Source organism: Equus przewalskii, chromosome 22 (genome assembly GCF_037783145.1).
Source record: "Equus przewalskii isolate Varuska chromosome 22, EquPr2, whole genome shotgun sequence".
Taxonomy (NCBI): Eukaryota; Metazoa; Chordata; class Mammalia; order Perissodactyla; family Equidae; genus Equus; species Equus przewalskii.
The window spans coordinates 13,833,011-13,860,802 of NC_091852.1; the positions used below are offsets into that span (position 1 = coordinate 13,833,011).

Consider the following 27,792-nt stretch of genomic DNA (forward strand, 5'->3'; position numbering starts at 1 on the left):
TGTTCTATCTTATGCATGCTTGATAGTTTCTTTTTTAATTGGAAATATATTATACCTGAAAGTAGAAAGATCACACTCTGCTCAGAAGATGAAAATGAGCAGTCGTACTCACCGTCCTTGCAGATGGCTCCCATCTGACACATTCCTAAGTCTAGAAGATACCCACTGGGGCAGCTCGTACAGTTCTTGAACCCTGGACCATTGCACGTCAAACAGCTGGCGTCACATCTATGGGGAAAATGTACAATTTATCATCCTGTCACACACTGGGCACAGGAAAAGATATGTTCACTATCAACCTCTTAATGTCTTAAACTTAACTCTCCCTTTGAAGATAACACAAAAATCTTTTCTTACAGTAATTGCTAAGTTTGACAACATTAAAGAAAATCTAGCAGGTAGACAGTGGGACTTTAAAGGAGAGAGAGCGTGTCCTTGAAAGAGAAATATTACTTTAAAGGTTTTAAAGTGCTCCTGAGACAAAAAAAAAAAATAAAAGTGTCAAAGATAAGTTGGGTTAAAGCTGCAGGGCAGTGGCCTAGGTAAACGTTTGAACCTTACTTTATCACTAATAATTCTAAGCTTCGTATTATTTATGAAGGCAGTCAAATAAGGAACCAAGTATCCAAATGCTAGGGCTTAACAGGAGGCTCCACCTACTTTTTGCAGGATTTGTATCCATTCTCTGAAGACTGGTCGAAGTAATAGCTGATACTACAGCTCTGCACGCATCTCCCATCCTCCATGAAGTAGCCATCTGTGCAGTTAATACACCCATCAGCGCCTGCCCCTGGAAAGCAAGACAAACGCAGGAAACAGAAACAAAACCTCAGGAGAGGTTGCACCAGGAGCTGCTTCTTGCAAAGTTTGTCAAAATGGCATTAATATGTTGCAATTTTAAGAGTTACCATTTATTATCTGTGGTTTTTCTTACATTCTTCAGGAAAAAAACTTTCTCACTTTAAATTGAACCCATTTGCCAAAAATGTCAAATCTCTTTGGAAAGAGGAGATGTCCCTGAGATATTTAAGTTTCTCCATGAGAACAGGATGCTGATGACTGACTTTCGACGTGAATACATGAATGATTTTGAGAGAATATGTAGAGAAATATTTTTCAAGTAAATGCTGGAGAAACATATCAAGTGAATTTGCATGAGTGATGGCTAAAAACAGATAAAAGCCAAACCAGAGCCAGAGGAATAAACGAAAGGACGGGGGTAGAAGATACCAGCACAAGTGGCACAGAAGCGGTGACAGGGCTGACAGTCCTGGCCATTGAAGTACCGTCCATCCTCACAGGCGACGAAACAGCGGGACCCCTGTAGGCTGAAGACACAGACACAGATTGCTGTGATCAGGTCAAGAGGTAATGAATCCCCAGCTCCACAGGTAACAAATATAGTCCCCCCACCCCCCAGAGACCAGCGGATGTGGCAAAGCTTCAGAGCAGGGGAAACAGTCCTTGTACGCTTTTTTTTTTTCCCTCCTGATGCCTCTAATGGGGCTTTGTGCCTATAATGATGTCTGGAGCATACACATGTGCTGCAAGCTTTGGGGACATGCCTCTTAATTGTTAGACTGGCTGACACATTCCTTCTTTGCTCAATATCTTACAGCTTGGAGGTTTTTAAAAGTATTTCTTTGAAAAAAGACAGTCACTTTACCTAACAATATGCCTAACAATTCCCTGATATCCAGTATTCATAAAGTGTACTTTATAAAGACACTTCTTATAAAGTGTACTGACATAAATTTAAAAGCAGTGTCATGATTATAAACACAGTAGGACCACGTGGTAAAATGAATTACAATGAATAAGTGTGCAGAACTAACCCTGCCCACCCCCAGCCCAAACTCCCTGGAGCAGCCTTTTTTGTTTTTAAACGTTTCTGATTTTAGTTTTATTGGTCCCCATCAAAACAACAGAATTCGAATATATTTTTGCCTCTACTTCTTGATGTGTTAATTTTAAACTCTAATGAAGAATTCAACAAAATCACTTACCTTCTCCAAACATCTTAACTTTTCCTAGTTGTCTTATTGTTTAGCATTTCTAGGCATTATTTGTACCATATTTTCTCTAACACTCTTAGATCTTATCTCATGAGTTGCTAGAATGTCAAATGATATTTTTCATAGTCTACAGATTGACTCTTAAAATTAAAAACGGATACATAGAATTTACAACATTTAATATACAAATAGGACTCACTGAATAACTAAATAGTGCAAATGGAACCACACAGAAGGCCATGTAATCCTATGTCACCAAGTAGATGATACTAGACGATGGGTATCTAAGCAACAGGGTCAAGTGGTTTCTATTTTCTAACACTCTTCATATTGCTCGAATTCACATCTTACTTGACTGTGCTTTATATATGGATCACACTAACTTTAAAAAGTTAAAGTGATTTTTCCCTATGCTCATTAAACCACTTTGGAAAGAATAAAAGCAAAGTGGATAAAAAAGAACCCAACGCAGTCCTGTTAACGTTTTAATCCATTTTCTTCCAGTATTTTATGTGTATTTTTCTGTGTTTATTCTTAGCCACTATTTAAAAATTTACAGGTCTCTCGAGGCAAAATGGTCCACTCTAGAAGCCCCTGAGGAAGATGCTCGGAGCCTCAAGGAGATGGAGGCAGCAGAACTGGAAGTGCTCTCCATTCAGAGCTCACTGGCCAGGGACAGCTGTCACTGAAAAAGCCAATGAAAGGAAATCCCTTCCCTTTCTGTAGAGCTGGAAAAAACGACACTGCATCAAATGGATCCTTTTGTGGGTGGAAACAGGACCACCAAAAAACTTACAGAAGTTTTAAAAAAGCTGCCTAGTTTTTCTAATAAAGGACTCGACTCCTGAGACTGGCATTTATTCAGCAGGAGACAGAGGCTGCACTGTGTGAGGAAGGAATGAACGAAGTAGGATGTGCAACAGAGAGCTGTCACCAGGAACCCGGAAGCTCTCTGCTGCTTCAGGAACACAGGGATGGCAGGGCTAACGAAACTGCTGCTCTGAACACCTGGTTCTTTCTGTGATCGACCCGATAGCTTAGACCTGTGCTGGCCCACATGTTCGAGCACTCAGGGCTCCTGAGCGCTTGAAATGGGGCTAGTGTGGCCAAGGGATGGAATTTTAAACTTTACTTAATTTTAATTAATTTCAGTCATAATTTTACAAATTGTCACTTGGTTCAGTTATTGGCAAGATTTTGAGTAAGTCTGGAACAACTTGCCTATATAAAATCTACTTCAACTAAATTTTATAAAATCTAAACAAGTACTTCTCATAAAAAAATTATTGAACGAATTGAGATGTACTTTGGGGTAAAACACACACCAGATTTCGAACAGTTGGTACAAAACCAAAAGAGAAAGTAAAATACCTCACTAAGAGTCTTTCATAGTGATGACATGTTGAAATGATAATATTTCAGATGTATTAGGTTAAATAAAATATTTTATTAAAATTCACCTGTATCTTTTTACTTCTTTTAAATGTGGCTATTGGTATATTTAAAACTAATATATATGGCTCTCATATTTCTATTGGAGAGTGCTGGTTAACTTACTCTATAAAATGTTCCCTAAGAACTATAGGAAATAATCTTGTTCTTTTATTTCTCACATACCAATTATGTGTCAGTTATTGGAATAAATGCCTTGTAAATGTTATCCCAGTTAATCCTTATAATCCAGCAACAGAAGAGTTATTATCACTATTTTATAGACAAGAAAACTAAAGCTCAGAGTGGTTAAGTGACTTGGTCAAAATCACACAGAAAAATAGCAGGGGAGGTCCTGAGGCCACATCTATCTTCCTTCTTTTTTTTTTTTTTTACCCCCCCTTCTTTTTATTATACCAATCTGTTCCTTCTCCAGCAAGCATTAGGAGGCTGACTTGACTAATATTTATCAAGACTGAAGTCTTGAGATGAAAGGTGCTAAGCAAACTAACACCAAATCCATTTATTGAAAAAAAAGAATCGATAATCGATAAATCTAAATAAAAATGGTGTTCCAATTTTAACTAATGTGAAGAATTACTTGAGTGGAAATTTCCTGGGCCCTGCCTATTTCACCTCTGATCAAAGGTGGAAATAAAGGTATATCAGTCCTTAAAAGGGATCGAGCGCAGCAGGATTCTAGCTCCATGTAAACCCAGAGTCCAACCCCTCACTCAGTGCAGGATGTTTGACCCTCTCTATGGGTAGCAAGAGACTAGCAAGTTCATTTGAGCTGCATGATGTTCTCTCACAGTGAATCAACTCTCCGGCTTTAGCAATGAGCAAGTCATCCATTCAAGGAAGACATCTCCAGGTGTTAAATCTCTGTGCATACCATAGCATAATGGAACCAAGCCTGAGGCACTTAAGATAAGAGAATGACTGGCTATATGGAGAGAAATAATAAAGATAAGGGAATAGTTTTCAACCATCAAAGGAATGAATCAGGGGGATTAAACATAATTCATTGGTATTACGTACACAGTAATCCTTGACTGGCACACTGCCGGTCAAAAAGCATGAAGAAAGCCTCTCAAATGGCCATTTTCATTTACCTGTATCTGAGCCATCTTTTCTAAAGAGAATTTTATTTGGTTTATAAACCTTCCTTAGCCAAGATGGCATCTAATATTTCACATATATTGGTAGAGATAATGCAAATAGCAATCAACTGTTTAAATGGGAGTCAAACCAAGGGTAGATGGTAAGAGGGTTATTTATTTATATGTGGGTTTTATTCTTCATTTTATTTATACATTCATACATTGATTAATGATGGGAATATGCTCTGAGAAGTGCATCGTTAGACCCCTTGGTTGCTGTGCGATTAGCATAAAGTCCATTTAACCAAACCTAGATGGTATAGCTTACTACACACCTAGGCTATGTGGTAATAATCTTATGGGACCACCATCGTACATGCAGTCTGTCATTGACCAAAACGTTGTTATGCAGCGCATGACTGTACTGAGGAGCTCCTTGGGCTGTGTTATTTGATGAAATCCTTCACCCTCTTACCTTAACCCATCCCTACATTCTGTACAGTTGTGGGATTCAGTACACGTCTTGCAATTTTCACTGCATTTCCGGCAAAGATTTTTCTCTGTTTAAAAAAAAAATTAACAAAGTTATAAATCAATCAGTCAACTGGATTCCATAAAAGCATGTGGAAATTTCTAATGTTTGCTAATGTAAGCTACAGAACACATAGCCTTGAGTAGAAAACTGCCGGAAAAGCCCCAGATTCAACATTTGTTATCACTTCTTAACAAAGCTACACACAGGAGGAATTGTAGCACTGGGAAATACCTTAGAGATTCCAACCATTTTGCAGACAAGAGAATTACAGCCCACTTAATTCTTAGTTGGATAGTTTATTGGCTTTTTCCCCCTTCTTCCCATTCTCTCTCCCAAACAGGCTTTCCCAACTTCTGACACTGAAAAACTCACGAATGAGGCTGGGCAGCGCCCTATGTCAGGGTTGGGAGGCCATGCTTGCAGCTGTGAATGACCCCTGTGCTCACAGCTTTTAGGACTACTCTGATGAAATGCACTAGAAAGGGAAACTACGTTTAAGATGGCAAGGTAAGGGTTGCTTATTTATTTCTTGCATTGTCTAGAATAGTGCCTTATACTTTATAGCTGCTGTGGAATTGATATAAATGTTACTGTATTTCAGATAATATCTGTATTCTGGTGAATAAAAATGTGTTGATTGAACAAATATACTGAATACAACCTTTCCTGTTTAATACCAAACACAGGTCCCCAGTGGGAAAAAACGGCAAATGCATGATTGTTCTATAGCGAAAAATGGTGATTTGTTACATTAGGTAAGGCATTTTTCCTTAGGTGAAATTTTTCTAGAGACTTGATACTTTCTCTGAGATCAAAGTGGATAATAACCACGTATCTGTGTAGAACTGAATGAAGCTTTGTTCATAGGTTTCTCTTCCTTCATCTACTCTTTAAATGTTGGTATTCTTTAGGGTTCCACAGACGAACACTGCAATTATGGATCCCTTTAAGGACCTCCTGGAGTTCCGTCTCCTTTCTCAAGTCAGATCCCCACGGCACGAAATATGAAATCCTTTACAACCTTCTGGTAGTTATCACATGGTTTCCCCCTCACTGTGTCACTGAGAATACTGGACATGGCACAGGATCTGAGGTCAGATCACCCAGATTTGTGTTCCGCTTTTAGCAGTTCCAGTGGGCAAGTTCAGGGTTTCTGCTCTCCCACTTGTTAGAGATTACAAATGGTGCCTATTTTCAGCTTGTCTCGAGGAGTTAATGAAATTATTCAAGGAGACTGCATGAACTATAAAGCACTGTAAATGTGCTGGCAGTAATTATTAATACTTATGATCACTACATTGTATGTAAACCCATGTACTGAAAGAGAAAACTCTCATAAAAGGCAAAGACACAGAAGGGGAGAGAGGCACAGACCCCTCGTATCAGCAAAGTAATTGCTTGAACAGCCTTCCTTAATTATCCACCTCTCGGGTTCCAGAAAAAGAACTGACTCCCTCAATGATCTTGGTCCTATCATACAGCATCTAGAACCAAATTTCTTTTCCAAGGCTTAGCCTTCTTGATAGAACTTGGAATTTTTTTTTTCAAGGAATACTGCTTATTTCTGCAGATCCCATATGCCCCCTCGCTGCTGCCATTTTCTCCTTTCTCCATCAAGTTGTAGCTCATGTTCCCAATTTTGGGGAAAATAAGAACTACAGGGGAATCCCTACCCACTGCTCTAGAGAGGAGGGTGAGACTCCACCCGCCTCCTAGAGAAATGCCTGCCTGTGAATCAAGGGAGCATTGGACTTCTTAAGGAGCAAGAGTTTCCACTTCAAAATTCTTGCTTGATTTTTTAAAACGACTCTTATTCCTTTAAACTTGGGTTTTCTTCTTTTTTAGGTTGTACAGAAACACGATATCTCAGTGTCATCATATACCATGGTGTGACACACTTCCTAAGACAAATTATCAAGAACTCAGAAATCAGGGGTCGGCCCGGTGGCGCAGAGGTTAAGTTCACACGTTCCGCATCGGCAGCCCAGGTTTCGGTGGCTCGGATCCCGGGTGTGGACATGGCACTGCTTGGCAAGCCATGCTGTGGCAGGCGTCCCACATATCAAGTAGAGGAAGATGGGCACGGATGTTAGTTCAGGGCCAGTCTTCCTCAGCAAAAAGAGGAGGATTGGCAGTAGATGTTAGCTCAAGGCTAATCTTCCTCAAAAAAACAAATAAAAACCTCAGAAATCAAGCAAACGATACCAGAGCACTGTCTAACATTTAGGTGTGCCCAAGGATGATTTAAGTCTCTGGGGAGTGTATCTTTGTCTGTTTAATGATGGTTGATTAGGGCCAGAACTGTGAAGTTACATGTTAATTTACAGATTTTTATTTGGTAAAGTTGCAAATGATTTCTGTCCATTTGAAAAAATAACCCCCCAAATCCCAGTTATATGGCCACGTAGAAGTTAATCCATTTTGTCTCTAACTCGGCAAATGGATTTCATTTTGCCTTTCCTGGTGGACTATAATATCTGACAATCTCTGAACCTATTTATCACCTTGTAGGCTCCCTCATTAATGGGTTAAAGAAGTCTTTGACATAGATTCACCCTACATTTACACGAAAGTCTTCTTTTTTAAACTTTTCGAAAAGTACGCTTTGCTATCATACAGGCCTGGTTCCTTTGACTGGTGTGCAGAAAAGAGCAGGCCTGGCTGTTGTCCTCTGAAAGCCTGCGTGTAAGGTTGGCCCATGGCTAGTATCTGGGAACTAGGATTTCAAGAGGGCTCCCACCCCTCTAACTGATAAGAGTGGCTCATGATGCTTAAACTGTCTGTACAAACAATGTGGTTTACGCTGAGCATCTGCTTTCCTTCTAGGACTCTGGAATTGTGGTTTGTGCCAGGAAGAGGCTGTCTTCGTGACCAGACCCCAATAACAACCCTGCGTGCTGAGACTCACAGGACGTTCCCTGGAAGATTCCATTTCACACGTGTTGTCACAAAGTGTTGCTGGGGGAATTAATGCATCCTCTGTGACTCCCCTTGGAGAAAACTCTTGGAATCTCACGCCTGGTTTCCTCCCGACTTTGTTCCGTGCACCTTTTCCCTCTGCTGCTTTCACTCTGTATCCTTTTGCTGGAATAAGTCATAACTGTGAACACAGAGTACTACAGACTGAGTCTTGTGGGCCCTCCTAGCAATCACTGAATTTGGGGATGAGCTTGAGGATCCCCGGACACAGTTAGTTACAGGCATTTTTACAAAACGATTCTAAATTGTTCTCTTAAAAAAATTGGCTAGATTCTATTTGACATTAAGCAAGTTCTCGATTTCATGGAGGAGGAATATCCCTCCCAAGGTCACTCAAATGAAAACCTTACGTTTCCTCTTTAAAACTCAAATGTTTGAAATCAACTCACTGCTGTCCTGATATGATCCGTCAGGGCAGTGGGTAACACAGCTGTTGGTTTCTTCATTGAGGAAGTATCCATATTTACAGGACAGGCATTGGTCACCGTGGCTCCCAAAGCAGGCCTCACAGTTGGGGGCACACTTTCTGCATCGCTTCTTGTCAGCATGGTAGTGGCCAGGGGGGCAGCTGGACACACAGATTCTGTGTTGTGGAATGATAAGAAAGGCAGCATCATCAGAGACTCAGTCCTCAGCATTCTCTTGGAGGAGCTGAGCAAATAGCTGTTCTCAGTCTCAAAATCCTTTTTAAACCATGATGGTTGATACCACATCCAAAGGGACAAATGCTGTTGGTTAGAACTTTGTCCTTGCAGGGTGCTGAAGTAGCAATGCAGTGACATAATACCAAGTCTACTAAGTAGGACACGTCTTGGTCCAAACCAGCTTCCAGTTCCAGTCTTGCTCCTTACAGGAGATAACGGTTAGGAACTGAATCTCAAGAGGAAAATTGTGGTGTTGGGTTGAAGGGAAAATATATGGGAACCCTGATTTTATGCAAAAAGGTCACTAATAAGGGGTTACTTCTATTTTTGTGTGTTTTTTGTCATATGGATCTTGTGTGTGTGTGCTGTCGTGGTGGTGGTTGTATGCTATTGTCTAAATTAATATAAATATATTTAAATTTATGTTGCTTACGCTAAACTTAAAAAAGAAATAACTTCCTTGTTTGACCATAATTGAAGGCCAGGGCTTTATTTATTCATTCAACAAATATTTACTGAGTACCAATTAAGTGTCAGCCATTTTGCTAGACTAGGAGATAATGAGAGGTGCTGAGGTAGCCAAGGGCCTTTCCTTTAAGGAATTTAAATTCCAGCATGGACATAAACAGGAACTGGAACATGTCTGGGTCTGTTTGGGTGACTGGAGTGTGGACACACCACAAGTCAGCTCCCCACAGTGAGTTTTTGCCTAAAGGAGGAGAGAGAAGGTGGCAGAGCCATGAGAGCCATGCCTGGAGGGCATGGCCTCTGCTGGGGCAGTCACTGTTTCACAGCCTTCCCTGTGGACACCTATCTGCACAGCTTGAGGCAGAAGCCAGGGCCTCAGAGGCATGGAGTCCAGGCAGGTCCGCCTCAGTGCCCAGAGTGCAAGAGTGAGGAGGAGCAGGAGCCAGCACCTCTGCTACATCAAGGGCTTGCACACTGGGGAATGTGGGCAAGCATCTCTTTTGCTGGTACACAGGCATTTTCAAGAAGGGCAAAGGCAGCTATGGCAACAAATGTCAATGGGAGGGAAACATCTGGAGGAGAAGACCAGGCACGTGCATAGCCAGTCCCTTCCCACCACCCTTCCAAATGCAAGAAAAGACATTTGCAGTTTCATAGCATACAGGTACATTTTGTGCTTTGCAATTCAGTATTGGTTTCACCATTTTGAATTACATGAGGAGGCGGCAGGCTTGTGCAGCAGCATCTTTTCTGTGCTTAGGTCCTGCTGGGAGAACACAGGAAGATGCTGCACAGGGGCACTTCGTGGGACATCCCAGGGGGACCTGACTTGGCTTCTCTCTTACCTGGTGTTATTTTTTAGCTTGTAGTAGTAGTGCAGACAGTCATTGCAGTGGTCCGGTCCTGGTCCATCACAGCCCACCTCACTGCACTCAGGGTCGCAGGGACCTTCCCAAAAGAAATCAGAACAACACTTGGAAAAGATGATTTTAAAGCAGATTGGTTTTACCTTAAATTTGGTATAAAATAAGACTTTTTTTTTCCCTAATGCAGTGAGAGTTTCTTTAAGATGGAGAAATAGGGGCCGGCCCTGTGGTCAAGTGGTTAAGTTCGCGCGCTCTGCTTCGGTGGCCTGGGGTTTCCCTGGTTCAGATCCTGGGCGCGGACATGGCAATACTGCTTGTCAGGCCACGTTGAGGCGGCGTCCCACATCCCACAACTAGAAGGACCCACAACTAAAATATACAACTATGTATTGGGGCGATTTGGGGAGGAAAAGCAGACAAAAAAAAAAGAAGACTGGCACCAGTTGTTAGCTCAGGTGCCAATCTTTAAAAAAGGAAAAAAAATAAATAAAAAAGATGGAGAAATAATGTTCAATGTGGCCGTAAGCCCACAGATGAACTCTTGACTTTTTTGGGGAAAACCTCAATTACCTAAGTATCAAGAATGTAAATTCTATTCATGGTCTGGTCTTCAAAGTACATGTGGCTGCCTTGTGGGAGATAATATTTCGGAATTCAAACGTGCAATGCCACTGTAGCAATTTGGAAAAAAAAACTGCAATTAAATATACATAATGATAAAAATGTCAGATTTATAGAAAACTGAGAAGCTAAACTGTTGAAAGAAAAGAAGAAAAGGTGATTATTCAATGCCTGAACCGGATTGCCTGTTTCATTCAAGGTCATTAAAGCCACTGAATACCTCTGAGATACCATAGGCAGCAAGAAACATCATTATGGCAGCTGGCACAAGCTTATCAGCATCTAGTCTTGGATTACAATGCAGGTGCTTCAGGCACAGATAATAGATTTAAAATTGCATCCTACCAATAGGCCAATGGGCAACTCAACAAACGAAAACTACACATAAATTTAAAAAACGCGAACAGGCTTAAGGAATTCCAGACCTTGGATGAAGGTTCCTAATCTCTCTTGTTACATACTCTCTGGTATAGAGGTAGAGAAAATGCAGTCAGGGGGCAAAAAAAAACACGCCAGAAAGATGGAGCTATTTTATGATTGATGAAATTCTTTCAATGACATGGGCTAGTTACAGAAGTTTTGCTTGCATGAACTAATGTCCTTTTTCCTTTTTCTTCATGTCTGGGGGCATTTGGTCTCATAATCTTCAAGCTCTTTCCCACTGACAAATTCATATGATTTTAACTAGCAATAAACACACTGCATGAAATATACAAACAGTAAGCCAAAGGTGCCAGAAATGGCTTGAACCATATTTATTTTAATAGAAAGGATTTAGTGTTGAACCTTGGTCTCATGTAGTCATTACAGGACTATGTTGTACAATTACTCAATCACAAAATGGTAGAACTGGGGTAGAATGACTTAGAGAAAAATCTAGTAGTCAAACATCCTCATTTTACCTATAAGAAAACAGATGTTCCAACAGTTACAATGGCTTGCCCGGCATCATACAGCTAGGCGAGTTGGGATCAATATATGCCCTGATTCTTAGTCCAGGTCTCCTGCTTAGATGTAGCTAATCACGTACTAGAGATGCCCTTTTGATCAGAATGGAAATGAGTCATTTCAAAATGCTACAGACTTGAAATATATTTCTGATTAATTGCAAGAGTCATTTGACAGAACTGTTTATCTCTATTTCCCCTAAAGCTTTAAAATTGATCTCTAAATTAAATTCCAGTTAGTACAACTTGGGACATTTTAGCTGTCTACTGTGGTACACAAGGAGAGAGTGTCTCTGCTGTTTATGGGTTGAAGTTCAGCCAGCTGTGGGTCCCTCAGTCCCTGGAATTCGATGAAACAGTACAGGGATCTGGTTATGATAATGCCATCTGTGCTTCTAGACAGGCTGACTTCTTAATGAAGGTGAAAATCACAGTTCCGAAGAAAAGGAGTCATGGGTGGCCCTAAATTTTCACTAGATGATTTCTACAATTAAAATAGCCCAAAAAACATGTATTCTTGATATGTGCCAAAGGGCTCTGTATGGCAAGTTCACATGCTGTGCTGTTTTTTTTTTATAATCTTAAACTGTCCCAGATGCAGTTTAGCATTTTGGGCTGCAGGGTAATAATGAAATAATTGTCTTTCTTCTCTCCCAAGTGCCAATGTGGACATTTTGGAGATGTAATGAGAAAAACCACGAGGATGAACAACTGTTCGCTCAGAATTTTAACAACACCAAAATTTGAATTGGAAACATACCACAAGGTACATAACAATACGTTACTATTATGGTCCATTTATGGTTTTGGATATATTTTCTCCTATCAGAGAAGGCAAATGATTTGCTAGTTACAACATGAATAGTAATGTTACAAGCTCAAAGCAAAATAAGACAAAATCTAACACAATCTAGCTCTGGTTAGCTCAATTAGTCTGAATTATCCAAGCTTTTTATTGACTCTGGGATACTGCCCGTCTAGAATAAAAGGAACCACATGCATATTTAAGATAGTCTGTGATGATGATTAATGAAGTAGTTTTATCTTCAGTATTGAGAAAAAGAATCTCAGAGAGCTGCAGGAAAAAAAAAAAATTCTCTCTAAAGACACATTAAGCTGCTCTTTACAGATAGTTCTCCATTAGGAGAAACTTTGTTCATAAGTGTTACATATTATATCCCAGAAGCATGGAATGCTCGAAGTGGTAGCCAGTGCAATACGACAGGAACCAGAAATACACTAAGAAGGAGAAAAAAATTTTTACAGATGATATGGTTACAGTACCTAAACTCCCCCCTGGCCCCCAGAACAGCTCTAAAACATATAAATTAATAAGAGAGTTAAGCAAAGTGGACAGATATAAGTATGCAACAGTCAATAAATTTCCTCAATACCAGCATATAGTGGTTAGAAAATATGGAATATTTTCCTTTACAATAGCAACAAGACTCAAAATACTTAGGAATAACACTAATAAGAATAAAACTACATAAAATTAAAAGATTTCAGTAAATGAGACATGGTCTATGTTTTGGATGGAAAGATCATATATTGTAAAAACAATTCTCATGAGATTGCATGTAAATTCAAATTAAATTACAATGGGATTTTTAAAGGGAGACCTAAGAATTTCTATGAAAACAAGAAGCAGATGTTTAGCAGATATTAAAATATATCATGAAATGAAAGCAAATAAAACAGCGTGGGTGCTACTTGTTTAAGAATTATTACATTGATAAATCAGAAAGGTGGTACTAGCAGAGACCCTGGCAATAAGAACTTACTATACTGTTATAAAGGAAAGATCTTAAACTAATAAAAGAAGGATAGTAACTCAGCCAATGATATTAGTCTATTTGGAAAATAATTAAAAAGACAACTTCTTTTTACACTACATATCATAAACCAAAATAAGTTCCAGATAAATTAATGGCCAAATGTAAAAATCAGAGATTACAAAAAAATGCATGTGAACAGTTAGCTGATTTTAAAGGATAAAACTTTTGTAAAAAAAAAAAATCACAAATGTTAGTATCTGAAACTATAAACCTTACCCTCCAATTTTCTGTCAAAACAACACAACACAAAGCAAAAACTACATTCCAGCAACAAGTGATAACTGAGAAAATGTTTTCAACAAATATGAGACAATGTGAGAGACAATAACATACTAGGAATTCTTATAAATAGATAAGAAAATTGCTGCTACTTTGAATAGCAAATGGGTCAAAGACAGTTATATTTAATTCACAGCAGAGCTTCAGAGAAAAAATGTTTAGATTTACTAGCAATCAAACTATAAAAATTTAAAGCGTTCTTTTCTTTCTTTTTTTTTTTACTTTTTTCTTTCCACTCAATGCTGGCAGGAGTGAGTGCAGTAAACACTCACACAGCTGGTCATAGTGTAGACTGGTACATCTTGTCTGGAAACAATGTGACAAAATGCATCCAAGCCCTGAAACTGATGATTCCCCTTGATGCAGTAATTCTCAGAATAGAACTCTATTCTAAAGAAATAAATAAAGATATAGACAAAGACTGAAATACAATATGTTCATCCAAACCTTGTTTAAAACGATGTAAAACTAAGCAAACTGCACATCCCAGATTACGGATTATCTATATTAACGGTATAATCATAGGATGGACTATTACGTTGCTTTTTATATATGTGTTCTAAAGATATTTGACAATAGGAAAATATGCTCACAATAATATCTTTAATAAAAAAAGATATGAAAACTCTAAATATAGCATGGTTTTAGCTTTGTAGAAAAAACATGGATGTTGGAATATATGAATACCACACATATAAATATTTGGTGGGTATAGAAGACGGAAGAAAATATATCAAGTCTAAGCAGAAGTTGATCTCTGCATGGTGGGATGATGCATGAGCTTTCTTTCCTTAGCCTATGTCCCTGCTGGGAGCCAGCTCACCTGGATAATCCTCTGTACCATAGTCATCTGTGGGGTCTTCAACTCGGCTATAGCGGACACGTTCCACTTTAGGAAACTCGTTGGTTGGCGAGTACGGCTGCACGGAAGTGCCATAGAGGACCAAAGACCATTCTTTCAATTTACCTTAGAAAACAATAGTAAAACCACAGCATGACCAAACATTCACTCTTCCGCTATGTAATTTCTTTAATAACTTCTCACCTAAGAAAAAGCAACAGGAGAAGAATTGTGGGAAGCAGATTCATATGAATCATCGCATCAGATTCAGGGCTAGAAATGCACATTTTCCACTGTCTGCATAATTAACCATTTAATAATTCACACATCAGATATTTACTGAGCACTGACTACAGGATAGGCTTTGATTTAACAAGCATTTATAGCAAGACTGAGAAACAAACTCATGTCAGATGGCTGGATCAAGGGTTGAATTTCAAATTATGGATATTTAAGGGGATCCCAGAGTTTTACAGAGGATTTTGTTTTTCTAGGTATCAGAGTCTTATTTGAGGTTTTTTCATTTTCATTTTTAAAATTTTGGCATTATCTGATTTGCTTATCAATAAATAGACCAAAACAACTACTTTGTTCCACCTGATTCCTGAATCAGTCATTTAGTCTTAAGAATACATCACTATTTTATATTACCTGATAGACCTGTGCTGTCCAATGGTAGCCATTAGACATATTTGGCTATGTAAATTTAAGTTAACTAAAATTTAAAAATTCAGTTCCTCAGACACACTAACCACATTTCAAGTGCTCAACAGCCATATGTGGCTAGTGGCCACCATAATGAAAGCACAGATACAGAACACTTCCACCATTGCAGAATGTTCTACTGGACAGTGCTTCAGTATAGCATTTTCTGGTCAAGGGTTCCTTAGACATGAGGCAAGTGTTTTACCTCCCTTGGGTGGCATGCTCACAAGGAACATTTTACTTTAGTTTAGCCCTCATTTATTCATTTATTTCTCAGCTTTACAAAACTAACGTCTTTAATGCAAAAAGTAAACCAAAAACTACCTCTAGCTCATTAAGCTTAGTAAGATTCATATCAAAAAGAACCAACATGGAAATATACTGGTAGGAAGGCAAGCGCGCCCCGCCCCCCCCCCCCCCCCCGCCGACCTTAGAACCCCTCCTCCTCTAGGCCTAATACTTAGAATCCAAACATGGTCAAGATTAGGGTTCTGCCACAGCCCAGAGAGTAGTGAACTTCATCTGTCAGCTAATTCATCTATTAGTATCTATAATCACCATCAAATTGATGCTTATTTTTCCAGGTGCTTACTACACTCTGAGTAAGTTTTATCCCAATTCAATGTTCACAACAACTGGGAGTTAGGTACTTGCATTCCCAATACACAGATGAGGAAACTGAGGCACAGAGGTTGATAACCTTCCCAACAACAGTAAGAAGACAGACTAATATTAAAACCTATTCTAGGGGCTGGCCCAGTGGTGTAGCAGTTAAGTCCATGTGCTCTGCTTTGGTGGTCTGGGGTTCGCAGGTTCAGATCCCAGGCACAGACCTACACAATGCTCATCAAACCATGCTGTGGAGGCATCCCAGATACAAAAAGAAGGAAGATTGGCACAGATGTTAGCTCAGGGAGAATGTGCCTCAAGCAAAAAACTGGAGGATTGGCATAGATGTTAGCTCAGGGAGAATCTGCCTCAAGCAAAAAACTGGAGGTGTGGCAGCAAATGTTAGCTCAGGGCCAATCTTCCCCAAAACCATTCTGGGGCTTTCAGTTTAAGATGGAAATGTAGGAAGATCCTGAATTCACCTCCTCCAATGGATGCAACAAACCTACAGCTACATATGGAACAATTTCCTCTGAAAAAACCTCCAAAACTAGCTGAGCAACTCCTACACATTGGGTGAAAGAGAAAAAGCCCAATCCAAGTGGGTAGGAGTAGCTGACACATAATCTCACCACAACCCCCTTGGTGTGGTGACCCACAATCAGGAGGGAACTAAGAACCTGGAGTTTCTTCCTGAGGAGCAACGGGTTTGAAACCAATATTGATCATTCCAACTTTTAAGACTTGCACCTAAGAGACAAATCCCCCAAATACTTAGTTTTGAAAGCCAACAGGACTTGTGTCTATGAGACCCATAAGGCTATCATGACCTGAGAAAGAGTTTTTAAAGATTTTATTTTTCCGTTTTTTCTCCCAAAGCCCCCAGGTACATAGTCGTATATTTTTAGTTGTGGGTCCTTCTAGTTGTGGCATGTGGGATGCTGCCTCAGCATCGCTTGATGAGCGGTGCCATGTCCATGCCCAGGACCCGAACTGATGAAACACTGGACTGCCTGCAGCGGAGCGCACGAACTTAACCACTCGGCCATGGGGCCGGCTCCCTGAGAAAGAGTTTTTAAATATTTTGTGGAAGAGGCTTTTCGTTTATCTCATAGCACTGGTCTGAGGGGCAGGTATCTAATTTAACACACATCTAGGGACCTACTGAAATACTCTCCAAAGATGGAGCCTGGTGCTCTTCCTCTGCCTCACTACAACTCACTGGTATCTCCTGGAAAGGAGCTTGTACACTCATCTGGTGCCTCGATTCTTGCCATTGTCACCCAGGGAACACATCTGCATCACCTGGCTCTGGTGGCCAGTGGGACTAATGCCTGCATTCCCACAGGAATGTATATATTGACATGCTTTAAAAGATGCTGCCTGAGGGTCTGGTTTCCAATCAGTCTGAATCTAGGTGCTAAGTGAGATCCTCCCTTTTGGGACACTGATAGGTCTTGACATGCCCTCAACTACCAGGATACACTCAAAATAGGCTGCTTGGACAATCACAGAGGTTTGACAGACAGCCAAGAGCTAGAGCAAGGTTAATAAGAAGGTTCATCTCCTACATGAGGCCACTCCTTCAAGACTGGGAGATGTAGCTGTTTAATGCATAGAAATCAACACAGGGAGTCAAGAAAAATGAAGAGACAAAGGAATATGTTCCAAAGGAAAAAACAAGATAAAATCTCGGAAAAAGATCTTAATGAAGTGAAGAGAAGTGGTGAAGAGTTCAAAATAACACTCAAAAAGACACCCGACAAGCTTGGGAGAAGAATGGATGAACAAAATGAGAACTTCAACAAAGAGATAGATAATATGAGAAAGTACCAAACAGAAGTTATAGAGCAAAGAATACAATACCTGAACTAAAAAAATTCTCTAGAGGGGTTCAACATCAGACTAGAGAAGCAGAAGAAAGGAACAGTAAACTCAAAGACAGGGCAGTGGAATTCACCCAATCAGAGCAACAAAAAGAAAAAAGAATTTTAAAAAGTGAAGATAGCTTAAGAGACTCATGTGACAACATCAGTGGGCCAACATTAACATTACAGGGGTGCCAGAAAGAGAAGGGTGAGAGAAAGGGGCTGAAAACTTATTGGAAGAAATAATAGCTGAAAACTTCCCTAACCTGGGAAAGGAGACAGAAATCCAGATCAAGAAAGCCCAGAAAGTTCCAAGTAACAAGAACCTAGAGACTCATACCAAACTCATTATAATTAAAGTGTCAAAAGTTAAAGACAAGGAGAGAATCTTAAAAGCTGAAGGAGAAAAATAACTTATTGTGTACCAGAGAACCTTCATAAGACTGTAGCAGATTTTTCAGCAAAAACTTTTCAGGCCAGAAGGGAGTGGAATGAAATATTCAAAATGCTGAAAGCAAAAAACTGCCAATCAAGAATACTCTACCTCGCAAAGTTGTCATTCAGAACTGAAGGAGAGATAAAGAGTTTTCCACATGCACAAAAGCTAAAGATGTTCATCACCACTACACAGACCTTACAAGAAATGTAAAAGGGACTTCTTTAAGCTGAAATGAATGGGCATGAATAAATAACAGGAAAACATAGGACAGTATAAGACCACTGGTAAAGGTAAATATACAGTAAAATTTAAAATAATCTAATGTTGTAAAGGTGGTAAGTTAACCACTTATAAAGCTAGCATGAAAGTTAAAAGACAAAAGTAGTAAATATAACTACAATAATTTGTCAAGGGATATATAATGATAAAAAGATGTAGGGGGCTGGCCCTGTGGCCAAGTGGTTAAGTTCACACGCTCCACTTCAGCAGCCCAGGGTTTTGCCAGTTTGGATCCTGGGTGCAGACATGGCACCGCTCATTAGGCCATGTTGAGGCGGCATCCCACATCCCACAACTAGAAGGACCCATAACTAAAATATACAACTACGTACTTGGGGGATTTGGGGAGAAAGAGCAGAAAGAAAAAAGATGTAAATTGTGCATTCAAAAACATAAATGAGAGGGGGAGTAAAAATGTTGAGCTTTAGAATGCATTCAAACTTAACTTATTTTCAACTTAAAATAGGCTGTTATAAATAAAACTTGTTATATGTAAGCCTCATGGTAACCACAAAGCAAAAACCTATGGTAGATACACAAAAGATAAAGAGAAAGGAATCTAAGCATACCACTACAGTAAATCATTAAATCACAAAGGAAGAGAGCAAGAGAAGAAGAAAGAAACAGAGGAACTACAAAAGAGCTGGAAAACAATGAACAAAATGGCAAAAAGTACATACCTATCAATAATCACCTTAAATGTGTATGGACTAAATTCTCCAATCAAAAGACATAGAGTGGCTGAACAGATGAAAAAACAAGACCCAACTAGTCATCTATATTCTGCATACAAGAGACTCACTTCAGATGTAAGGGCACACATAGACTAAAAGTGAAGGGATGGAAAAAAGTATTCCATGCAAATGGGAACCAAAAAGAAAGCTGGTGTAGCTATACTTATATCAAACAAAATAGACTTTAACACAAAGACTATAATCAAAGACAAAGAAAGTCACTACATAATGATGAAAGGGTCAATCTAACAAGAGGATATAACATTTGTAAGTACTGATGAACCCAACATAGGAACACCTAAATACATAAAGAAAATATTAACAGACCTAAAGGGAGAAATAGACATAAATACAACAATAGTAGGGGACTTTACTACCCCACTTACCTCAATGGATAGATCATCCAGACAGAAAAACAATAACGAAACATTGGCTCTAAATGACACATTAGACCAAATGACGTTAACAGCCATATACAGAACATTCCATCCAAAAGCAACAGAATACACATTCTTCTCAAGCACACATGGCACATTCTCTAGGATAGATCATATGTTAGGCCAGAAAACAAGTCTTAATAAATTTAAGATTGAAATCATACCAAACATCTTTCCTGACCACAATGATAGGATTAGAAATCAATTATATGAAAACTGGAAAATTCACAAATATGTGGAGACTAAACAACATGCTACTGAATGGATCAAAGAAGAAATAAAAAAACACCTTGAGACAAATGAAAATGGAAACACAACCTACTGAAGCTTATGGGAAGCAGTAAAAGCAATTCTAAGAGGAAAGTTCATAATGATAAATGTCTATGTCAAGAAAAGTCTCAAATAAACAACCTAACTTTGCAGCTCAAGGAACTAGAAAAAGAAGGACAAATGAACCCCAAAGTTAGTACAAGGAAGAAAATAACAAAGATCAGAGAGAAAATAAATGAAATAGAGACTAAAAACACAATAGAAAAGATCAATGAAACCAAGAGCTGGTTCTTAAAAATGATAAATAAAATTGACAAGCCTTTAGTTACTCACCAAGAAGAAAAGAGAAAAAATTCAAATATATAAAATCAGAAATGAAAGAGGCGACATTTTAACTGATATCACAGAAACATACAAAGGCTCATAAGATATTAAAATAAATAATTATCTATCAAGAAAGGACAACCTATAAGAAATGGATAAATTGCTAGAAACATACAATCTACCAAGACTGAATCATAAAAAAATAGAAAATCTGAACAGACCAATTACTATGTAAAAATATTGAATCAGTAATCAAAAACCTCCTAGCAAACAAAGGACCAGGACCAGATGGCTTCACTGGTGAATTCTTCCAAACATTTAAAGAAGAATTAATACTCATCCTTCTCAAACTCTTCCAAAAAACAGAAAAGGAGGGAATACTTCCAAACTCATTTTATAAGGCCTGCATTACCCTGATACAAAAACCAGACAAGGATGCCACAAGAAAAGAAAATTAGAGGCCAATATCCCTGAAGAACCTTAATGAAATATTAGCAAACCAAATTCAACAATACATTAAAGGATCAAACACCATAATCAAGTGGGATTTATTCCAGGGACACAAGTATGGTTCGACATGCACAAATCAATCGTTGTGATTCACCACATTAATGAATGAAGGATAAAAATCATATGATCATCTCAACAGATGCAGAAGAAACATTTGACAAAATAGAACATTCATTTACGGTAAAAATTCTTAACAAAGTCAGTACAGAGGGAATGTACCTTAATGTGGTAAAGACCATATATGACAAGCCCACAGCTAGCAAGATACTAAATGTTGGAGAACTGAAAGCATTTCCTCTAAGATCAGGAACAAGATGAGGATGCCTACTCTCACCACTTTTATTCAACAAAGTATTGGAACACCTAGCCAGAGCAGTTAGGCAAGAAAAAGAAATAGAAGCCATCTAAATTGGAAAGGAAGAAGTAAAACTTTCACTATTTGCAGATATTATATATAGAAATCCCTAAAGACTCCACCAAAAAACTGTTATAACTAATAAACCAATTCAGTAAAGTTACATGACACAAAATCAATATACAAAAATCTGTTGTCTCTCTTACACTAGTAACAAACTATCAGAAAGAGAGATTAAGAAAACAATCCCATTCACAATTGCATCCAAAAGAATAAAATACCTAGGAATAAACTTAACCAACAAGGTGAGAGACCTGTACACTTAAAACTATCAGACAGGGGCTGGCCTGGTGGTGCGGGGGTTAAGTGCACACGTTCTGCTTCGTCAGCCCGGGGGGTTCACTGATTTGGATCCCAGGTGCGGACATGGCACCGCTTGGCAAACCATGCTGTGGTAGGTGTCCCACATATAAAGTAGAGGACGAGGGGCACAGATGTTAGCTCAGGGACAGTCTTCCTTAACAAAAAGAGAAGAATTGGCAGCCAATGTTAGCTCAGGGCTAATCTTCCTCAAAAAAAAAAAAAAAAAACCATCAGATATTAGTGAAAGAAATTGAAGACATAAATAATTGGAAAGATATTCCCTGCTCATGGATTGGAAGAATTAATATTGTTCAAATGTCCATAATACCAAAAGCAATCTACAGATTCAATGCAATCCCTAGCAAAATTGCAAAGGCATTTTTCACAGAAAAAGAACAAAAAATCCTAAAATTTGTATGGAATCACAAAAGACCTAGAAAGGCCAAATCAATCTTGAGAAAGCAAAACAAAGCTGGAGGCATCATGTTCCCTGCTTTCAAACTATATTACAAAGCTAAAGTAATCAAAACAGTATGGTAGTGGCATAAAAACAGACACATAGATCAATGGAACAGAATAGTGAGCCCAGAAATAAACCAACGCATGTATGGTCAATTAATTTACGACAAAAGAACCAAGAATATACAATGGAGAAAGGACAAACTCTTCAATAAATGGTGCTGGGAAAACTGGACAGCTACATGCAAAAGAATGAAACTGGACCACTATGTAAAACCATACACAAAAACTAAATCAAAATAGGTTAAAGACCTGAAACCATAAAACTTCTAGAAGAAAAACATAGGTGGTAAGTTCCTTGACATTGGTCTTGGCAATAATTTTTTGGATTTGACACCAAAAGCAAATGCAACAAAAGCAAAAGCAAACAAGTGAGCTTCTGTACTTCTGTAAAAAGCTTCTGTACAGCAAAGGAAACCATCAACAAGACGAAAAGGCAAATGGGAGCAAATATTTGCAAATCATATATCTGGTAAAGAGTTAATATCCAAAATATATAAAGAACTGATATAACTCAAAGGCAAAAAACCAAACAATCCAAGTAGAAAATGGGCAGAGGATCTGAATAGATATTTTCCCAAGAAAAGACATATAAGTGGCCAACAGGAACCTGAAATGGCACTCAACATCACTAGTCATCAGGGAAATGCAAATCAAAACCACAATGAGATATCACTTCATACCTGTTAGAATGGGTATTATGAAAAAGACAAGAAATAACAAGTGTTGGTGAGGTTGTGGAGAAAAGGAAACCCTTGTGCACTGTTGCTGGGAATGTAAGTTGGTGCGGTCATGATGGAAAACATATGGAGGTTCCTCAAAAATTACAAATAGAACTACCATATGATCCAGTAATTCCACTTCTGGGTATTTATCTGATGAAAATGAAAACACTATCTTGAAAAGATATATGCTCTCCCATGTTCACTGCAGCATTACTTACAATATCCAAGATATGGAAGCAACCTTAGCATCCATCAATGGATGAATGGATAAAGAAATGTGGTATATATACACAACAGAATATTATTTGGTCATAAAAAAGAAGGAAATCTTGCCATTTGCAATAACGTGGATGGACCTTGATGGCATTATGCTAAGTGAAATAAGTCAGACACAGAAAGACAAATACTATATGACTCCACTTATATGTGAAATCTAATAACAAAAAACCCAAAAAACCAAGCTCATAGACACAGAGAACAGATTGGAGCTTGTCAGAGGCGGGGGGTGGGGAGTGGGTGAAATGGGTAAAGGGAGTGAAAATGTACAAACTTCCAGTTACAAGAGAACTAAGTCCTGGGGATGTAATGCATAACATGGTGATTATAATTAATAATACTGTATTGCATATTTGAAAGTTGCTAAAAGAGTAGATCTTAAAATTACTCACCACAAGAAAAATAATTTTATAACTATGGGAGGTGATGGATGTTAATTAGACTTATTATGGTGATCACTTTTCAATATATAGAAATATCGAATCATTATGCTGTACATCTGAAACTAATATAATGTTATACATGTCAATTACACTCAATTTAAAAAAAAACTATTCTAAATCTAAATCGGTGTTCTTAAACCATTGTATAAATACTGCCTTCCTGTTCATTTCCAGGAGTTTAGGAACCCAACGTTTATAAATGAACATATTCTGTGCAGCATTGTTTGCTGACATTTGCTCTGGGCCAGCATTTTGGTTTATATGCGGTTTGCCCTCTGCCAGCTTTTCTTTGGACACGCCTGTTAATGACTACACTTTTCATAATTAGGGCACTGTTCAGTCTCAGAATTTCAAGTGGTATACATTAAGTAGTGGCAAGAGATGAAAGACCACCCGAAACTGATGTGCTATCTGATTGCCTTTAGGTAGTAATACAGAAGAGAACCCCTTTTCCTCATGGCATCTCTCAAGTGTACAAATGGGGCATATAATACAGGGCCATCTAGGAAACCCAATCCATCAGTTACCCTAAACCCTGGTTCATTTACCTTAAGATCATTTTGGATCTAAAAATTTACTCTTGTAAGTGCTCTGAAGAGCGTTGGTTCATAATTGATTACTTCCCTTTGTGCCATTCCTGAAGTACCACGTAAGCCCACTAGGGATATCCTTGCTGGGCAATGCGTGTCTTTATATTTCACTTATCATGTAATTTTATTTCCTTAGAATCCCTGCCACCATTCGTATCAAATACTGCCACACTGGGGCCATCATTCTTTTTTCTCCCCTACCACTTTTTCCATTTGCTAAATTCTATAGGAGATTTTACAACTGATACTGCAAAATTCTGTTAAGAAATAGTTGTATAAATACAGAATGAAAAAAATCCATTCTACTTGCTAACACATAAAAGCAATCTGCCCAAGACAGAAAACTGGAGATAGGTTCAATGTGCAAAAATACAAAACAAAAACCCCTCCAAAAATCCTTAATGTGTATTTTAATAATAAACAAATGGGAAAAAAACCAATAAACAAAAACTCAATTTGGATCCAGGAACCTCTTTATATATTTGGGAATGATTCTAACATTTAATTGGCCTAGAAAATTTTACATCTCCAAGTGAATTTCTAATAGCTTGCCTAAAAAATCATTAATTAGAGAGAAACTTTTTATAGGACCGTACACCACAGAAACAATGATAGAAACACACACACACACGGAAAAGTGAATGTCCATTTCTAATCCTGAACCAAAAGATTGGTTGCAGGAAGGACACCCAAAGACTGTGCATTTCTATTAAAACCTCCAGACCCCAGGCCAGTCATAGCATTAGGGTATCTCTTTTCTGGCATAAAAGAAGAGGTGACTGGGGTTAAACGTGAAGATTTAAATAGTCTAAGGAAAAGCTGATGCTATGAAATAGATAACTCTAGATTATCCGAGCTAATGCAGGGGGCTTTTAACACAGATAATCATAGTAAACTCCAGACAGAGTGAAATCCTGGAAGGCAGGGAGATTTATATTCCTAGGCTCCGACTCTTGCACACAAATGCCAGGTCAACCAGTATGTGCCCCAAGGGGCAGTCTGCTCTCGTGGGGAGGAGTATTTTACCACTGTTACTCTCTAGAATTGCTGGTGCATGGTGACAATAAAAAGCAGAGTCACTTTTATAGCTGTCTTAAATTCTCAACAGATGATGCACCCCCTATGCCTGGACCCCTCTTGGTACACAAATAGTATATTTAACAGTGTTTATTCCTCTGGGATCTCTTGACACATAAGAGCCAGGTAGTGACATCTGCTGATGAATCAACTTTGGTCAGGGCAGCACAGCCCTTTGCCATTTTGCCACAACCACTTTGCCATTGCCCAAGTCCATGATCCTGTGTGTCTCCACGACAGGGGCAATGAGCAGGAACTGAAAAGAGGGAAAGAGAGAGGAAGGTCCTGGGAACTAAGTAGATTATGAACAAGTAGAAGTATCCAGAAACTAGGGTCTACTTTCTCTGAATGTTTTCTATCAGCTCTGCCTTGTTGACCAACATTTCACTTCTGGATAAAACCCTAGCAACTATTATATTCATGGTGCATGCTGGAGGTGAGCTGGAACCCAGATGGTCTTTAACAAAATTGTTATCCTCATCCATTGTGACCTTGCCACCAGGCTGGTTTTAACCTTTCTCATTATGGGGCCACTGTGGCAACACAGATGAACTCCACCATGGAATTAGGGGAAAGAGGTAGCCAAACTGTGTGGTCCAAAATGGACCTCGCAGAATGTCTAACTTTCTCTGACTGGTGGGCAAAAGTCTGGCCAAAGTATGCTTCGTCCCTGCATTCTGTGGTGGGCCTCCTTGGCCCTGGCTGCCCACAGTACCTTAATAGTACATACCCTTACAATTAATTACAGAATGTCTGGGGTAATTTATTCTATGATCAGAAGATGGCTAGAACTGCATGTCAGTCACAGAATTTCCCTCAGGCCTGGCTCTTCTCTAGACGGACAGAGAACTGAGAAAGATAACTTTATCAGAAGATGGAAGACGTGCCCGCCGCCAGGCAGGACGCTGGGGTGGTTATCAAACAGATCTTTTGTTACTGAGTCAAGTACTCTGTAGGGCTCCATCATGGGCTACACGGGCTGCTGTAAAGCTGTTCAATCTCCCACCTCATGCTGCATTTGTATCCTCCTTATTTTATGTTACGAACAAGCTTCCTATGTTAGCATGAAGAGGGAAACAAGCCATATTGGCAACAGGATCTGAGACCACCTGAAAAGACCTCTGTTAACATAGTAATTTCTATGTTTTACATATCAGAAAAGGTTTCTTTTTCCTTAGCTCTTGGCCTCACCGGGGTCAGAATACCATCATTCATTTTCTTTAGTGGTAACCAGTTTAGCTGGCAGAGGCAAAGCTTAATGTCTTGCCTGTGCTGAAAGCTAAATTTAGAGTAAACTCAGAATAAAGATACCTAAGGAAACCTATCTCCTCTTAAGACCATGCAATTTAACCCACTGCAGGTGGAAAAGGCTGGCTCATTTATGGACAAAGAAAGCAAGGGAAGCTGGTTGGAGATGAGGATCCTATATTCTGAAACGTCAATCAATAGCTGTCATGTTTCACCTTGTACTTCTGTCTAAATATTTATTCTTTATTTCTTATCCTTAAATTATTACCTCTCAAATGGTAATCTCAAGAATTGAAATACATGCAGACAACTCAAAGCATAGAATCACATGAGAAAGAATGACATGGATATATGAGTGTGAAATCCTCTTTGGCCAAAATATACACCATCACATTGTCTACACAGCAACTCAAATTACAGAAAGAGAGTTCTCACCTGGAGTCTTGAAGTTCCTCAGTTGAGAGGGAGTGTCGTAAACTTCAAGGATCCAGTCACCCGCAGCTCGTTCTCCCCAGCAATGAATAGTCATGAACTCCCAGTTTTTAAATCCTTCCATGGAATGATCAAAAAGCCTGACAGAGAACCATAAAACATTGTTTTGTATGGCATTTAAAATCCAGTGAAGGTCAAGCCAAAGACCATGATCAATGATCTTTTCATATCCATCAGCATGTTCAGCTCAACACTGGAGGTTGTATTCATCCTGGACATCACCATTTAGTAGATCCAAACATGTATCATTGTTCTACCATAGGGAACCAGGCCTGGGGCTGGCCAGGCAGTAGCAAATCTAGAGGGGATAACTATTTAGGTATCAGGGAAACTAGGTTAAGACTCTACCCACAAGACTAATAGTACCAAGTGTTGAAGATGTGGTGCAATTGGAACTATCTACACTGCTGATAGGAACACAAGATAGGACAGCTGCTCTGGAAAACAGTTTGACAGATCTTACCACATAATTCAAAAATCTCCTTCCTAAATATTTTCCCAAGAGAAGTAAAGGCATATGTCCACAAAAAGAACTCCACATGAATGTTCACAGCAGCTTTATTCATAATCATCAAAAACAGTTAATGACTCAAATGTCCTTCAATGGGTGAATGGTTAAACACATCATGGTATATTCATACAACGAAATACTACCCAGTAATAAAAATCAATGAAGTACTAATAAACACAATAACATGAATGAATTTCAAAAGCATTAAGTAGAGTAAAAGAAGTCAGTCACAAAAGACTTTGTACTATATGATTCAATTTATATGATGTTCTAGAAAAGACAACATAAACAGAAATAGACCAGTGATTGTCAGGGACTGGGAGGGAAGAGGGAAGGGCATGGTAGAAATTTTGGGGTGATGGAAAAGTTTGATTCTTGAAAGTAATGGTGTATGGTTATAGAACTATATAGAGTTGCCAAAACTCATTCAATTATTCACAGTAAAGAGTGA

General features: G+C 38.8%; 1 protein-coding gene across 5 annotated transcripts in view; it reads right to left on the reverse strand.

The window, feature by feature from the left end:
• PCSK5 (proprotein convertase subtilisin/kexin type 5) overlaps positions 1-27,792 on the reverse strand; it is a 436,496-nt gene that overhangs the window by 158,114 nt on the left and 250,590 nt on the right. For 4 of the 5 annotated variants that reach the window (XM_008515633.2, XM_008515632.2, XM_070590114.1 and 1 more), the window contains exons 13-20: positions 26,774-26,910; positions 14,550-14,693; positions 10,021-10,123; positions 8,453-8,646; positions 5,025-5,109; positions 1,231-1,328; positions 661-790; positions 113-228 (exon numbers count right to left, since the gene is read on the reverse strand). In XM_008515633.2, the coding sequence (XP_008513855.2) occupies positions 113-228; positions 661-790; positions 1,231-1,328; positions 5,025-5,109; positions 8,453-8,646; positions 10,021-10,123; positions 14,550-14,693; positions 26,774-26,910 (1,007 nt within the window). Of the gene's footprint in view, positions 1-112; positions 229-660; positions 791-1,230; positions 1,329-5,024; positions 5,110-8,452; positions 8,647-10,020; positions 10,124-14,549; positions 14,772-26,773; positions 26,911-27,792 lie in introns of all 5 variants that reach the window. The other variant, XR_011531551.1, reaches the window with a different exon arrangement.